General features: G+C 38.5%; 1 protein-coding gene across 1 annotated transcript; it reads left to right on the top strand.

Moving 5' to 3' along the window:
* The first annotated feature begins 3,787 nt into the window (after positions 1-3,787).
* On the top strand, positions 3,788-7,906 carry LOC130420729 (uncharacterized). Its single transcript, XM_056748242.1, has 9 exons — positions 3,788-4,121; positions 4,244-4,558; positions 4,708-4,788; positions 4,874-4,939; positions 5,123-5,218; positions 5,611-5,636; positions 5,751-5,822; positions 6,698-6,766; positions 7,125-7,906. Exons 1-9 carry the CDS (start codon positions 3,788-3,790, stop codon positions 7,191-7,193), a joined length of 1,128 nt encoding a protein of 375 aa, XP_056604220.1. The 3' UTR covers positions 7,194-7,906.
* The last annotated feature ends 10,046 nt before the right edge of the window (positions 7,907-17,952 follow it).

Raw genomic sequence — 17,952 nt, 5'->3', positions numbered from 1 at the left:
GTGACAGGACCAGCCGCTCAAAGCACTTCATAACAATTGGTGTGAGTGCTACAGGGCGGTAGTCGTTCAGGCATGTCGGGCTAGAATGTTTTGGAATGGGCACAATAGAGGAGGATTAGAAACATGCTGGAACCACTGCTTGGGTGAGGGACAGATTGAAGATATCTGTGAAGACCCCAGCGAGCTGCTCCGCACATGCCCTGAGTAGGTGACCAGGGATGCAATCAGGACCAACAGCCTTGCGTGCGTTTATCCGGCTTAGTGCAGCGTAAACATCTGTGGAGTTTAGTGTGATGATTGGGTGGCGGGTTCCTTATTGTCTCTCTCAATGCATGCATAAAGTCATTAAGCTTGTTCAGAAAGGCAGCATCTGTGGCTATGGGGATGGAGTGGTTGGGTTTGTAGTCACTAATGGCCTGGATGCCCTGCCACATGCGTCGAGGGTCAGAATTGGTAAAATGCTCCTCTAGCTTCAGCTTGTAGCAGTGCTTGGTCTTTTTGATGCCCCTCTTCAGATTTGCCCTGGAAGTACTATAGGCCTGTGCATCACCTGATCTGAAGGCGGTGTGGCGTGCTTTCAACAGGAGCCGCACTTCCTTGTTCATCCATGGCTTCTGATTCGGGTATATGGTGATAGCTGTGACACTATCAATGGTGGTATTGATGTAGTCCAATACAGAGGAGGTATGATACTCCAAGCCATGAGTGAAACGAACCAACACCCGTGTCTCTATGATGTTCAGATGCAGAGATATAGGAATTGCTAAATGGTTACAAACTTAACCTGTTTGATTGCTATGGGCGTGGCTTAGCATCTGTTATTTGATTATACTCTAAGCTATGAGTGAAACGAACCAACCCCTGTGTCCCTATGATGCTCTGATGCAGAGATACAGGTATTGCAAAACAGTTGCTAGGCCAACCTGTTTCGTTGCTTTGGGCGTGCCTTATCATTTTACAGATTATGATAGGTCTCTAGGCTATGATTGAAACGAAACAACCCCTGTGTCTCTATGTTGTTCTGATACAGAGATATAGGCATTTCAAAATGGTTGCTAGGGTAACCTGTTTGGTTGCTATGGGCGTGGCTTAGCAGAACCCAATTGATGATGTGTCAACCCCCAAGTGAAACGAACCAACCCTCATGTCTCTACGATGTTCTGATGTAGAGTTATAGGTCTTGCAAAACGGTTGCTAGGCTAACCTGTTTGGTTGCTATGGGCGTGGCTTAGCATCTGTCAGTTGATGATACACTAAGCTATGAGTAAAATGAACCAACCCCCGTGTCTCTATGATGTTCTGATGTAGGGTTATAGGTCTTGTTAAATGGTTAAATAAGTTAACATGTTTTGTTGCTATGGGCGTGGATACTGACTGGTTGCCTTAGTCAATTGAGCCCACCCCTTGTCTCTAAGTGGTTGTCTTGTGAAGATTTTCAACACAGGACATTTATGACGCCTTATATGGGTATTGTGGCAAGGGGGGCGTGGTCTAGTGACGTCTGCACCGGACCGGAGAGAGACACGGGAAAAACGGTAAGCAAGTAGGTTGATTACAGATTGAAAACACCTACGTCTCATTACAGTGATTGATGAGGAGACTGCTTAAAAGCTCGGAGGATTCAGAAGAGAGTGAGAGAGACACTGACTGGGAGCCTGGGAGCCTGGGAGCCTGGGAGCCTGGGAGCCTGGGAGCCTGGGAGCCTGGGAGCCTGGGAGCCTGGGAGCCTGGGAGCCTGGGAGCCTGGGAGCCTGGGAGCCTGGGAGCCTGGGAGCCTGGGAGCCTGGGAGCCTGGGAGCCTGGGAGCCTGGGAGCCTGGGAGCCTGGGAGCCTGGGAGCCTGGGAGCCTGGGAGCCTGGGAGCCTGGGAGCCTGGGAGCCTGGGAGCCGATACTGCCGTGGGTTGTAACCCGGAAGTGATTTGTACGGACTGCAAGCCGAGAAATCTGAAGCAGAACTGTTATTATTATTTTGTGTTAAGAGATGTGTATTGACGCTACGTCTTGTGAGATACGAGAATAAATAATCTTGTCTCCCAGTCCACCACGACCCGCCTCCTTTCTTCTATATAATTTGAACCTTGTTACAGGTATATTTCCTCTTCCATTATAAGTATAGGGGGAATTTGGGGGGCTCTTACACCCTAGGGGTGCAACTGACACCCCATTGTGATGTTCTTAAAGAGCCTACAAAGACTCTTCAAATGTGTTAACTTGCAAGTTTGTACGACATCCTTATACGACATCCTTATCCTAATAATAATAATTATAAGCTTAGAACAAAGAACAGTGTGTTTGCTCTGTCAAGCCAACATAATAACGGTTACAATCAATAAAACGCACATGCTGCAGTGCATGTTGGGTAATAGACTAGCATCAAGCTTAACGATGACACCCAGCATGCATTTTGGTATTTTTACCACCACAGTTTGAGTGTTGAAGTCTTAAAATGTGTGAGAAATGTTTAAGGATTCTCTGATCAAATCTTTAAAATTGCATTTTATCATTCAAGCTGAATCTATTATAATAATTTACACTAATTTTCGTCACAAGAGTTTCATTTAGTTACATGTAAATATATATTTTATTAGCATATCTGATTGTGTATTTATATGACATGAATCTGTGTGGCTGGTCTTTATTTTCCTGTTCTTCTTCACTTCTTAAGTGGACTTATGATCAGCAGGTGTCATCATTAATGATCAATCATCTTTTGTAAAGTCAACTCAATTGATTCATTAACTGCATGAATAAATTAACATATCACACCGGAAAGACTCTGCTTCAGTGTAAATATGTACACTCGTAGCTAGAGACTCATATATACACCAGCGGGGTTACATTTGACACCAGGACTTTGCTGTGTGAGAACGATGTAAGTGGTCACTTTTGATCATTGTAACTGCGGCGTACTTATGTGTTTATTTTATGTGTCTGTGACATGAATAAACAAATGATGTGCTTAAAAACACAGTGAGAGGCTGTGTGTGTGTGTGCGCGCATGTGTAGGTGTGTGTGTTTGTGTGTGTGTGCGCGATTGAAACCCACCACAGCTCAAGTCAGAAAGTTTGTGTACATTTACAAACGTCCTCTACTTATACTTTCACATATAAGATCATTAATCGTCTTAATCGTGGTTTACTTCCCACCGCTGCCTTGATTTCTACATGGCTACAGCAGATAGTTTCCAGTGTATCAAATCTATAACATGCTTCCTGTTATTCATGTTGTGTGAAATATCACCGCACCTGGGCTCTTTTTAAATTGCAGGCTTATTAAAATAATGGGCAGGAAACTATAGAGATCCAATCAGATAGCCAGATGTTGAACACTTGATGTTGACATGTGTAAACATACTGTGTCCTGATTGTCTGAAGATCTTCTTGTTCGGATCACCGAGATCACATAATAATGCCAAATATAAATGCACACAATGATAGAGGAACTAGATAACATTTTTTTCTGTCAAATCTTCTGATTTATGTGATGTAAAAATAATAAAAGTCTATCCGTCATAAACGGCAGGATGTCAAATTTCTCATAGCCGTTGTTGGTGTTCAAATCACCAAAACAGACACACACCTACCCTTATCTTTCGCTTTCTTCAGCGCTCGGCTCGACTAATGTCCGTCCTGTGAACTGTGAACCTTGCTGCTGATTGGCTACAAAGGTTGTTTTGGTACTCGGACCAATTTTGGCTAAACAAGCGTAATTCGGAAATCGGACACCCCGCCTTTAAGAGATAAATATTGAACTGTTTGAATATATTGTGATGTATTAATATGAATGATGTCATCTGCTGTTTCAGGTGTGAGTGGAGCACAAGATGTGTTCATCAGTTCTGGTGAAAGTGTGTCTCTGTCCTGTAATGATGCTCTTCATCAATGCTCCTCAACTACATGGATCTACAGTAATTATACAAGATCATCTACAGTAGAAGTGTTTACTGGAGGAATAAATAAGAATAACACAGAGAGATCTGAGAGACTGAGTCTGACATCTGACTGCTCTCTCAACATCTATAAAACAACACAACATGATGGTGGACTTTACACCTGCAGACAATATGTGAATGGACATCATCATGGACCTGATTCAGATGTTTATCTACATGTTCTTCATGGTCAGTGTTTCTCTTCATTTATATGAACACATGTTTAACTTCAGATCACAGTTCTCTTTATCTCTTGTGTTTTCACTGAAACTCATGAGTACTGAGAGTGTGTTGTGTGATTTGTGTTTCAGTGTCTTCATCATCATCATCATCATCATCATCACAGACTGAGATAAGAGCAAACACACCTGTCACTCTCTCCTGTCAGCTGTTTACATATTACTGTTATTATATGTTCAGTTATGATGGATTTCAGCTGGTGTGGATGAATCAGACTGATGTTGATCTACAGACAGACTCCAGATATCAGATTAGATCAGATAAACTCTGTATCATCTCTCTGACTACAACACTCGTGAATGAAGACGACAACACAGAGTTGAGATGTGTGCTCAAACACAAGAATGACATCAAGACCTCAGTCACATATACTGTCAGATTTACAGGTAAGACATCACTCTGACAGGAGTGTCCTGAACTCAAAGTGACTTCAGTCATTAAACTCTGTACTGATGATGAAGAAATGACATAAACATGAAATATGATTGTGATGTTCTACAGTATGATGTCTCTGAACATTCATCATCTTCTACAGATTCAAACAAGATTCTAGTGACCACCACAAACCCTGAGAGATTCTCAACTCTTAACGTACCAGAAACTACACAACAACAAGGTACATCATCACTGTCTGTCTCACTTCAGTGTGTGCGTGTTGTTTCCAGGATGAGCTAATCTGAAGTTTGTTTTTATATCATCAGCTAAAACAACACAAAGCTTAGAGAAGAGTTCAAGCTCTTCACCATCACCACATTATAAAGCACATGGTATGTATGTTTATTTTTATTTATCTTCTGTCAATGTGTTGCAGTGTCTGTCACAGATTGTGATATATAATCAGTTTCTAAATCTAATTGATTATTTTTCTGGGGCTGATCCCAAACTCAAGTCATAGTTCACCTTTTTGTGACTTTCATTCATTTATTTATATTCATATTTTTCTTTGTTAGTGAACAGCTCTCATACAGTGACTATTGCTGTGATCGCTCCATTACTTCTTCTACTTACTGTTGCTGTTCTTTGTGTGATTTATAGAAAAAGAAAAGGTGAGTTTACAACATCAGTTTTATGTTATTTGAATATGATTTCAAGAGGCCCTGTTCTGCACCTGCCTGTGACTGGTCTTCAATCACTCTACTTACATCAGATACTGTTAGTCTTTGGTCATTCATAGCTGTTAGAACGGCTGAGAGCAAAGTCCATTTAGGGAAGTCGCAGCACTCAGTGGTCATGTTCGTGACATTATCGGCTGTCATAGTCTGCCACTGTTATGCTGATGACTTTCAATTTTTTTCCCTTTACCTGCAATCGTAGTCTGATGTTTGTGATGGATTTTTCCATCACTCAATATTGACTAACTGGTATGCCTTTAAAGCATAATGTATTTTGCTGACCAATTTAATGACTAAAATGCAATGAGACACGTTTATTTTTTCAGATCAAAGATTGTCTGGAGACCCTGTGGTGAGTATAGTAACAGGCTGATATGTGAGATATCACCATTGAGACTGGCGTCTTATTCATGTTGGATAAAAATAATCTGATACATTGTGATGTTGTACATTTCCTTTCCTTTAGGTCGCATCTAAGAATGACAATAATGGAACATATGACACCATCAGCATAATTCCTCCTGCTCCTATCACAAACGTTAGTAAACAGTTTCCTTCATCTGTTATAAACTCAACGGTTCATGAGATTTGTGAATATTTACAGTCACTGTGGTCATTTTTCTTTGGTCTGTATCGGTATAAGTTTAATATGTTTTATACAATCTTAAAAGTTCTCAAAACAAGGCTTTAATGTCAATCTTTGAAGACTTTTTTTCTCCGGAGTTATACATACAGTGATTTTAAAAGTCACCATCATATTGCCAAATATTTTCAATAGAAAGTAGCTAAAGCCTGCCTGAGAAGTCACAAAATGTTGCCAGATGACATCATTCGCTCATTTGCATATCAGTGACGTATCTGTCTAAGAGCTAAACTCTTCAGGTCTACTTCATACAGATATATCTACTCTCTGAGCTGTCATATACAGTGTTATATTAAAACAATACACCCAAATGCACAATATATAGGTTCTTAATTACTTATGTTTCTGTTGATAGAAAACAAAAAGGTTTTAATAGTGAGTGAACTCGACCACTTAAAACTACACACCAGAAGTCACTTTTGTTTAACAGCTAAAATGCATCTTTGTTTATGCGTCCATGCAGCCAATAAGTGATTAGTTCTTGAAAACACTGTTTGCACTTGCGGATCTCATAGTCATGTCAGTGCGGTCTGATGTGAACAGAACAGAGAGAGGCGGTGCTGCACACGGAAAACAAAACTTGCTCTCACGGGGCACTAGAAGTTAACTTTGTGAAAATATAAGTCGCTTAAGGCGCATGAAAAGTAACTAAATCTAGTGACAAATTCACCATGTTGGTAACACTGGTCACCACTACATCTCACTTTAGTCTGTCTAATGAACACTGAATGAAGAGTTTATCAGTCCTTCATATCTGTGTTGATGTTTAGGAGCAGAAAGATGATGTGGTTTATTCTGAGGTGACCATTGGCAGTAAAAAACAACAGAAGAACAACATTGTGAGTAGAAACTACTCATATCTAATATCTAATATCTTCATGATATACAGAAACCAGAGGGTTTTAAAGACACTCCTTTGTCATTTCTGATTTACCTACAGACGTGTGCTGTCAAGCTGTTGTATAAATGCATTATTGCTCTCTGAGTGGTGTATATATAGTGCTCTTGTATCAGCGAGTGTGATTGTCTCCTGTCCTTGAGCTCGTGCCTCTTGACTAATCACATCAATGCTGATATAAGAGCTCTATATACATTCCTGATCGAGAGATATTGCCGTAATATGTAGATGTAACATCTTGCTTTAATAAATTATGTGGGTTTTAAACATGTGTGATGGTTTCTGTGATGTTCATTCAGGTTCAGTCTGCTGGTGATGTGACTTATGCCGTCATCAGAGGAGTAAAAACTGAACCTCAAGACGCTTGAAGAGATGTTTAATCCTCCCTGAACAAAACCACTCACAAATAAAAAACAAACACACATAATTATACAAATCACACAACTAAACAACCTACTAAACACAAATTTAGTAGGTTTCAGTCAGTGACTTATATTTCCTTTGACAAACAAACTCAAGTGAAGATTTGATTTATTTGATGTATTTTTGGTCAGCTTTTGAATGTTTGTTTGTTTTCTGTTAGTTGTCTTTTTGTTTATTTTTTGATGTTATTGGATTCTAACATGTCTAATAAATTTCCATAGGTCGTGTTAATACTTTGCATGATCAAATTGGGGTTGCATAAGAAATTATTTCTTACTTTGACTTTTTTTTCTTTAATTTAAAAATATGAACCTGCTCCTGATTTGTATGTGCTATGCGACTGACTGTATCATACGTTTTAGTTTTCTGTATTGTGAGAATCTGGATTTCGTCCTGTCCTCTACAAATATTGAATCTGTGTTTAATACAAAGTTCATATATCATATGTATTCATTCGTATTCAATCCTATTAATATTAGCTTCTATTCACATAAGATGTGCCTTATTTTCTTGCTGTTTAACCTCGTTGAAAGTTGTATCGTATCTTATGCTGTCTTATGTTGATATAAGCATCTGTTGTTCTCCATCTCAAGGTTCCTAATGATGCCTATGGACGATTGTTCTGTTATTGTAATATTGAATATGTAATCATATCTGATTATTCAGGAGGAAAGACTAAACAGAAAGTCTGGTGAGTTTCCACTGTTTTGGTGGTTTTATATGACGCCTCCTGGTGCAAACTTATAAATATTAGTCCTTAACAATAAACTTTGGACTCTGATTGAACAAGCACTTGTGTCTGTGTCAAACTTTGTCTCCAGGCCTGAAACTCTGTGTGTTCAGTCGATTAGACTCTTCAACCGTAGAATATTGTTTAGACAAGGGGACATAAGAAGTTTACAAGACTAATCATTTTGTCTGAGGTCAGTCAGAGTTTCATAACTATACACAGTCTGGCTGTATGTGTTTATTAGTCTTTGAGCACTGACTGTGTACTTCTGACTGTGTACAGCAGGGGTCTTCAACTTCTTTTCTTTGAGGACCAGATTCCAAAAGTATAAAAAGGATGCGGGCCAGTTTCCATATCATAATTTCTTTTATTTTGTATTTCTGTTATTTATTGCATTTGTTCCTTTTATACTGTTTTTGTTGCTTTTACTTACAGGTCATATATTAAAGTATGCACACAAATATTGCATCCAGTATATACCTATTCATATTTAATCAAAGGGATAGTGTCTTTATAATTGTATTTTATATTGACTAATACACTGAATGAAATTGCTGTTTATTTACTCACCCCCAGTCCCCCGATACTTCCAAGATATGTGTGGTATTGTTTTTTTCAGGAAGATATTATGAAGATATTGAATTAATGAAAGTTAATGAAAGTAAAAAATGCTCATAAATTCAGCAGAAAAGTTATCTCTGTCCCTTGATGTTAAGCTGGCGTCTAATAAAGCGAATCAATCGATCTGTGCAGGAAACATAACACTATTATCAAATATTCAGGTGAATGCCAATCGCATTTATGTGCCCCACACATTTATAAGTGCAGATCTTTTGAAGTGTAAGTTCTGGAAGAAGACGAACAGCTGTTTTCATAAACAAAGTTGTTAAATCATACATAATGAATGCAGTAATAAAAACAATATCGTTTTTCCTTATCTGAGACAACAGTTCACGTGGTGTAGTACTCTTCCTGCGTTACTAAGTTTCTTCGATCAAATCGCTTTATGAGATGGAAATCGAGCCACGGAAATTACTTTCGTATTGATTATAGCAGCGTTTTGGATTTAAAGTCGTGGCGTCTCAGGATGTGGATTTCTTAAAGCACAACGTTCTTAAACTCTCTCCAGTTATTAGAAATGTTAAGGTGGGATTGGTAAAGATGATTGGTGGGCCTCTTGACTAGCCCTGGTGTACGGTATGAGAAGGTATGAAGCATCTTTTCCTGTATCACAGCTTATTTATTCTTTTATTAACCTCACTCAATAGAGAAACTCTTTCCTCCTCCAGACTATCTGTGGTTTCACTGCTTGGATGGTTTAACAGAAATGAATCTCTGCCTTTCTGGACTTTTTTATGTGTGCAGCTGGTTTCCCCTGATCTTTCTGTTTGTTCTTAAGTGAGTTGAAAGTGACTTCTGGGTGTCCAGCTCGGCCAAGTTTTGTGCGGAAGTTCATCATTTTAATCTTAATGTAGTGCGTCCATCCACAACACCCAGTCTGAGTTCCTTTCTCATGCAAACATGGATGTTTTGAATCAAGGCCTCAGAAACTTTGTACTTAATTATTTCTTCTGTGAGGCCTTTCGGGGTAAGAGAAAGGAGAGTTCCATTGACAAGAAATTGATCATTTCCTTTCTGGAGCTGCATTTCTGCACAATATGAAAAGCGTGTCACTATGAATACCTGAGGTCAAGTGCAAGACCAGGACTCAGGAGATGACAATATGATGGTATCAGTGCTGCTACATGAGTCAACAGATGGCAAATCATCTGCGGCCTCATTTATAAAACCTTAAAATGTGAACGTACGGCAGAATGCTGAAAATGGTGTAAGCAAACAAAAATGGAGATTTATAAAACTTGCACAAGGACATTTGAATGCAATTTTCACTTTATAAATCACAGATTACCTGCAAGTGTGCGTTCGTGAATCAGCCTCATATCCCGCCCTGTATACACAACCATTTTGTACCCATAAATAGTCAATGCAAAGCACCTCATGAATGCTTATTCGTATTTAATAAGTCCGGCATCCAGTCCTCTTGTTAAGCTTGACGTCACTCACCATTATGGGCGTGTAATGTTTCTGGTTCAACATCTATCAGATGCCATAGAAAAATAAAATAAAATAATGTAAACCCTGATCCCATTCTTCGAAATTACAAATGGCCACACATGAGATTCACTGAGATTTCCATATTAATAATTGTTATAATTATGATAATAATTATATTAAAGGCAATGAAGATCTCTGCAACATTTACATGTTTACAGCATTGAGACTGATCGTAAACAACTCATTAAAATCACTTTTAAACATTAAATATTTATATTTAATTTTTTTTGAAGATATGAGTTGGATTTTACAGGAGGTGCATGAAACAAATATCTCTCAATACAAGCACAAATACCTCTGCAGATTTAATCTTTGTGATAGTGAGGATATTTAAGCTAAAATAAAATGTGTGAGAGGCATTAATGCTTATAATCGTTTTTATCACACTTACTTTCTGCAATCTAACTTGAGCTCACCATCGGTGTCGCCAAACTGCTCTGTCTCCAAAATGTCCGTATGCAAGGGTCAGAGTTTGCATGCTTTCCACCAAGTTTCTTTTACAAATCTCATCTTTTGTGAGGGAAGTGGCGTACGCCTCTTTCAGGCCATGATTTGTGCGTACGCAACGGTTACAGATGAGGCCCCGGTTCATGCTTTGAGGGGCTGGAAGATGCATTAATTGAGGATATTAAAGAGCTGGTTGTCTCACAAGGCAAGTATACCACTTTCAAAGTACTGTGATCTTTAATGTATGAAATTGATCAGAAAATCTCTGAATTGACACCTAAATGGCTTTGTTACTCTTAAGTCTTAATTTTAATAGCCAACTGATCCACAGATGTCAGCATTCCAGGTGAAATGGTCAGATTTCTGGCATCATCTTCACATCCAAAAAGCACTCTTAAACTGACTTGTGCTGTCATCCCACTTTATTAATGAATGAATTAATGAAACATGAATAAACACAAATTTCAAATGTTAAAGTTACTCAATATTTACATTGAAAGCAAAACAAATCTAACCTTAGATGGTGATGTGTCCCTTCAGGGTAACAAAATGTCTCGAACCAACTGTGTAGGCCACAAGTGGATAGAAATCTACCAGTTCCTCAAGATGAACCAGCTGAACCAAGTCAACTCAAAGGCTCAGAAATGAGGAAGTGTTCACTTCATGGAACCCGCGGCCAAAACCAGCTGAGACCCAGAACACAGCCCACATCAAACCCATCTGGGCCCCATGTGTCTTTGCTGGGTGGGAAGGCTTTAAGCAGATATACTGACAGATATCTATGGAGATACCTTCCAGTAGAGAGACGTTTGAGACAAAGATTGTCTAAAAATCACCCCCGATGAGATTGCTTTGATTCGAATCAGTATGTGAGTAACATTGTTTTTTTTTGTTAGAACCAAGATATGTTGTTTGTGACGAAGCAGTTTTGAGCGTCATTGTTTATCTGAAACCGCTTTAATATTGTTCTCGCCCAGATACCAGAGAGAGAGAGCGAGAGCGAGAGCGAGAGCGTAAAGTAAAGTAAACGCACTTTTAATATGCAGGTCACATGCGTTCCAAACCGTAGAGTTTGAATCCGTACGGATCATCTGCGATCTGTTTCAACACTATACCACAGCGGAGAGGAAGAGGAAACGCATGTTAAGACATTAACACACAGCTGACATTTACTCTGTATTAGTTTTTGTAAATGATTGTAAATGATTTATTGTTTCTTACAACAAATGGCACTGATTTAAATGATTAAAAAAAGATTCAAATTTTTATTTTGTTGTTGGCACAATTATATTGTGAACAAACATAAATTCAAACATTTATCATTCAGATACAAATGTTTACACATTGTGTAAAGTCTCACACTGACCTGAGAACAGCAGCACATTAATGTTTTTTTTTCCATTGCTGATGGCTTTACAGAAGCTGAAACGATGAAAATATCAGAGTGAATCATAACAAACACATTAAAATGAACAAAGTGACTCAAAGTGAAGAAACTCTTTTGAATTATATGATGAAAACACATGTTTACCTGTGTGACAGGGCCAGAGGGGAGGTTATTAGTTCAATCCTTCATAGAACCTCACGCTGCCACAATTTCCCCCCTGGAGGTCCTCCAAATAAATAGAGGACAATAAACAGAGGTGTGTGTTTTACACTTTTATTTTCTTAAACTGTGGTTTACACTAAAGCTTTTCACCTTTTAGGGTCCACAATATTTCTCACAATAATATAACATACAAATAATCATTTAAACAGTCACCACTTCACACATACCACACATTGACCCACTACACAAACATGTCACGGCCGTCAACCTCAAGGTGTCACAAAGATTTTAAATATTGGATGAGGACAAAAAGAACTCAAGCATGAAAACCCCAGAAAAATTATAATAAAAAAAAAACGAAATAATCTCAATCGAGTTTCAGTAACTTCAAACCAACAGTGAAACACAAAAGAAAAAAATTATTCATAAATGAAAACCTTCCCAACAAGTAATATCTACGAACAAGGAAGATGGACCACCAGAGGAAATTGAGTCTGTAGGAGTCATGTGCGGTATAATAACCGCAAATAATATATAAATAAAAAACGACCAAACTATATCCATCCATCCATTTTCTACCGCTTATCCGAACTACCTCGGGTCACGGGGAGCCCGTGCCTATCTCAGGAGTCATCGGGCATCAAGGCAGGATACACCCTGGATGGAGTGCCAACCCATCGCAGAGCACACACACTCACTCACTCACTCACTCACACCCTACGGACAATTTTTCCAGAGATGACAATCGACCTACCATGCATGTCTTTGGACCAGGGGAGGAAACCGGAGTACCAAACTATATATTCAAAATAAAAAAATACAATTTTAAAAACAACAAAATATAATCCACATTCACGCAAAACAACAAATTAATACCCGTAACTACACAAGTAACCGTCCACACTCACAAAGAAAGAAACACATTTGTGTTAAACCTCCTCAGAGGACTCTTACGTTGAAATCGTTGCTATGGTAACAGTTCGGCTGTATCCGGTAGTCAGTGTTGCTGTAGCGGTTCTATTCTACTGCGGCAGTCGGCTGGGGAAGAAGTTTATAGTTCATATTTAAGTTTATATTTTGATTATCTGATGGTTTTGCACAAGTGATTATTCTGAAGGTATTAATCATTGAAGAAGAAGTAAGTCAATTTATTATTATGTCTTCTTGGTGATGTTATATTATCTACTTTCGTTTCGCATGGACATGTGCTGATCGGTTTATATATATTTTCTCGGTCTGGAATATAATTGAAACTGTTGTTAATTCAGTTCATTATACAGATGTTTACAGTGAATAATATTGATATTACAGATAAATACTGTAATGGTTGCGTTCTGTTATATATTCTGTTCATTATGTATAACTCGCATGTTATTTATGATAAATGTGAAACTATAGCTTCAGTGCATTAAACTGTAAGATATTGTTACTCAGATAATCTTTTGATAACTCCTGATAATAGAACTGTGCACATAACATTATCATTGATTACAACTGCACTGATTTAAATGTGGACACATTATTAAGACCCAGTTAGTTTATTCATTATTTATTGTACTTTTATTCATGGACTAAATGGAGACCTCTGCCTGTGAGGATACAGTTTGATTGTCGATATCTCTGACATTCATCTGACTTCAATACACCACATAACACCCACAAACCTGTGTCTTCATTATTTGTGCTCTGACCGGCACCCAGGGGGGTTTATTCAATTTCATGACATCAAAACCTAAACCTCTATTGCAACATTTCTACACACACACACACACACACACACACAATACTGACAAATGCCTATCCATAGTTACAATAATACCATTTAAACATCTCTGCTTGTATTTTTGTCACCATGTTATAACTTTTTAACCTAACGTTAATAGGCTGCTAATGTTAGCGCGCTCTCAGCCCTGTCGGCAAAAATACTGCTTTTCCCCATTGAATGCGGCATATAGTCAATTGCTTATTATGCATCATGTTTACTGCAACTGGCTCTACTTTGTCATTGTGAAACTTTTATACCCCTATCTGATTTATTCCGCTCCCCCAAACCAAACAGGCTGTCTGTTTAATTTCAAAAGGTAATACTAATCTCATGTGAATAGTGCTCAGGGCACATCAGGAGTTCTCTAACAAAGCAATAATGACGCATAGTACAAAAATGTTTTACTCACAGAAGATTGCTGCGCCATTCCTATTGGATCCAATATTGAAGGCACATCACTGCTTTTTAATTTAGTCTCTCCACAAATTCAGTGTTGATCTCTGCCTTGTTCACGAAGGAATCCTCGGTGAAAAGAAACAAACAAATGCTTCATGTTTTCCTAGCGTGAGCTGGAACCTCTTTAAAAATAAACTTTTACCCCGTATTCCTAATATCAGAATCCAAAGGAAGGTTATGCAGCCAGGGCTCTAGAGTGCAACCAATTTGGTGGCAAAAGCGACCTTATTTCTCAATGGTGCAACTAAAAATAATCAGAGGTAGCACTGGTGCGACCAGCAGTTAGAGGGAGAAAAAAAGCCTCTGCAACTCTGAAAGTCTCCCTGTGATTAAAACAACTCCTGTGATTAAACAACAGACACACATTAGGCCCATATCGTGGTCTATACCAATCAGAGATAGTGAGGGGCTGACCCCCCTGATTGCCCGTGATACAGATATTCCTGTACGTGTGTGTACCAGAGGTCTCGTTAACCGAAAATTCTTTGTCATTGACAGATTTTTTTACCAGTGACAGAAATGTCTGAAGACCGACCATCATTTTGGTGGATTACAATGAGGGTAATTTGTAAATCCCTGTTTCCCATCATTAGAGCGTGATATGCTCGCGAAGCGACCTGCGTGTTTTCTCCTGTCATTGTTACTGACTAGACATATGTGATGCGATCTGGGAAACCCGTCGGATGTCGCACTGGGAAGTAAACCCCATAACATGAAGAATGAAGGAGTATCAATGCACATTTCCCGCCAGTCCTGTGTAACTGAGTTGACAAAGCTCCCAGTCTGCAGCACCAGGAGTTATCACCGCTCCGCTGCTCATGCGAGCCGGAACGCTATCGCAAAACATACAAGTGATGATCAAAAGTCTAGACACTATGCACATGATAAACAACATGAAACTTGCTTCACTGCTTATTAGTTGTTGTCCGTAATGTTTGTTAGTTTCCTTGTGTAGTGATAGTGGCAGAGTTCTTGTTCTTTAGGTGTGCGCTGCACCATTTTCCTTACTTTAGTTTTAAAAAATTTGTTTATTTTGTAGAGTATTTTTATAGACTAATTTTATATTAAATTGTTATAAAAGTACGTCTCTTACCACTGTAAAGTGACTTTTACTTGTGATACTGGACTGTTGTGCTTTTATTTTCATCACTTAACTTTAAACACGTTTTTCTCCAAATTCTGTTCCTGAAGATCATAGCGCTTCAGCCGACCTCAGCCATAACTTTTTTTACATACTCAAGATATGAGCAAAATAAATACTGATATGGAAAGGGCTTGAATATGGTATCAAAAACTGTTATTTGTGAACATAACATTAAAATATATATAAAAACCAATGGCTTAATTGGTCATTATTAAAATACAAGTTCCGCGTGATGATGTCACGAACATACTCATTACCACCTTGCACCGTAGTGACGGGTAATAATAGATTATGACATATTTTCCAAGATGTCAGTCAAAATGACGGACAATAGAAAAGTCCAGAACAACCTCAGGTGTGTACGTTTGAAAATGCGTGTGCTCCAGTCAGACAGAGAGGTGAATAGTCTAGGGCCGTCAGTTAAACAGAGTGGATGTAGCCACAGATGATGAGAGAAGATGCACAGAACGATTGAGAACATTTTTGTGAATATTGTTAAGTTAAGGCCTGATCCGTCTGAAAATCATAAACAATGCTCTTACACGAAGCCATCCACCTCCCAGGTTATGTCAAGCCCTGGTCCATTTATCTGGAGATCTTTTAAGTTTAAATTTCAGTTCAGTGAAGCACTTTAAGCACCAACAATTTTTCAGTAAGTTACCTTTCTTGTAGATTTGTGCTTCAAATAAATCATTTTCTGTTGACCAGATTGTTAGTTTATCATTTATAAATCAATTTTGCCTATATGGACATCTAAAAAAAAGTGAAGTGGTAAAACCAGTTAAATGCATTAAATGTGATGCAGTGGAAAATTTGGGTCCACCAAACTTCTTTTCTCCATAGACTGATGTCAATAACAGATGTAATCTCAGTAACAAGGGCGTTGTGAGTTCTTATACTTAAATGATGTTCGTGTGAATACGATTCCCTCTTATATAACAAGAGCTTGGGTTAAAATTGTGATTTTTATTCATGCCTCCTTTTATACCATTCTTCCAAATATGGTGCTGAGCTCATTTTAGTGAGTGGTCAAATGTCTCTCTGCATCATCTCAGTGAGCGGCAGAAGTAGCACATTCATGACCAAACCGCAGCCACCAATCAAGATTGTTTGTATCCTTTACTGTGAGCTACATCCTGCTTTTCACGGACAACAAAACAAGATAGTGGCCTTTAGGAAGGGAACGGGATGTTTTACAGAGTGTCTCTGTTAAATGTTTGTGTTGTTTGTCTTTGTCTGTATAGTGTTTGCCCAACATCACTGTCATTTCTCTCCGCTCTTCTGATGATGTGCTCAAATCTGAGAGACAGACTGGAGCATTTCTAAATACAAGAGATGGAAAATACCCCTGATAGACGTGAAGTTTTTATTCATCATCTCTTTTCAGTGTGTTGAATTGTAGAAATACAAATGGTTTCAATGTACATTATTCTCACTTACATGTTTGTTTCTCAAATTAAATGCACAGAGATTATTTCCAGTCCTGAACCCAAGACCAGAGATCAGTTCATCCAGTGTAAATTACTGTAACTGCATGAATGCATCCATTTTATCTCTTATAGATCATAAAACAGACTGAATTCTACTGACTTTATGGACAAATGCTTGTTGTTGACCCTTTACACTAAATGTTAAATGCTCCATCATTTGTAAATTTCTTTGGATAGAAGCATCTGCTAAAAGAATAAATGTCTCTTAGCTTTCCTGTAGCCCAGTGGTTAGAGCATGGTGCTGCCAAGGTCGTGGGTTATATCCCAGGGATTGCACATACTTCAAAACAATTGTTTAGTATAATGCAATGTAAGTCACTTTGGATAAAAGTGTTGGCCAAATCCATGAATGTAAATGAATCCTGAAACTTCTAAACGGTCAATAGCAGCCTTTGTTAGAATCAATTCTAAACTAAATTTGATACATTTTTTCAACAAAATACAACAAATATTTGTAGACTTTTCTAGTGGACCTTCTGGACATAAACATGTTTGGTGTAAGCCCACCGTTGGACTACATTGAACTTCATCCAGAGCTGTGATAAAATGTACACCTCATGCACAATCTAAAACTACGACAGGGCACAGCTACGCTCTGCTTAGACGACACACGATTCAACCGCATTAAGAGTGATTTTCTTACTGCATCCAATGCTTTAAAATTTTAAAAGTAAATAATATAAGAGTAGAAAATTTGAATTTCATGAATCAGTAATGTGTTCCCTGTGTGTTTTATGTTCCACAGACTCTCGTCAGCTGAAACTGGATCCAAACACACTGTATAAACACCTCCGTCTGTCTGAGAGGAACCGAGTGATCCAATTCTCTCGCACAGACCAGCGGTACCCTGATCATCCAGACAGATTCGACTGTTGTCAGGTGTTGTGTAAGGAAAGTGTGTCTGAACGCTCTTACTGGGAGATCAAGTGGACTGGTGGTGTAGATATATCAGTGGCATATAAGAGCATCGGGAGGAAAGAATTGGGCCATGTGTGTCATTTTGGACGT

The sequence above is a fragment of the Triplophysa dalaica genome, chromosome 5, assembly GCF_015846415.1.
Source record: "Triplophysa dalaica isolate WHDGS20190420 chromosome 5, ASM1584641v1, whole genome shotgun sequence".
Lineage (NCBI taxonomy): Eukaryota > Metazoa > Chordata > Actinopteri > Cypriniformes > Nemacheilidae > Triplophysa > Triplophysa dalaica.
This window is presented reverse-complemented; position numbering and strand designations above follow the sequence as displayed.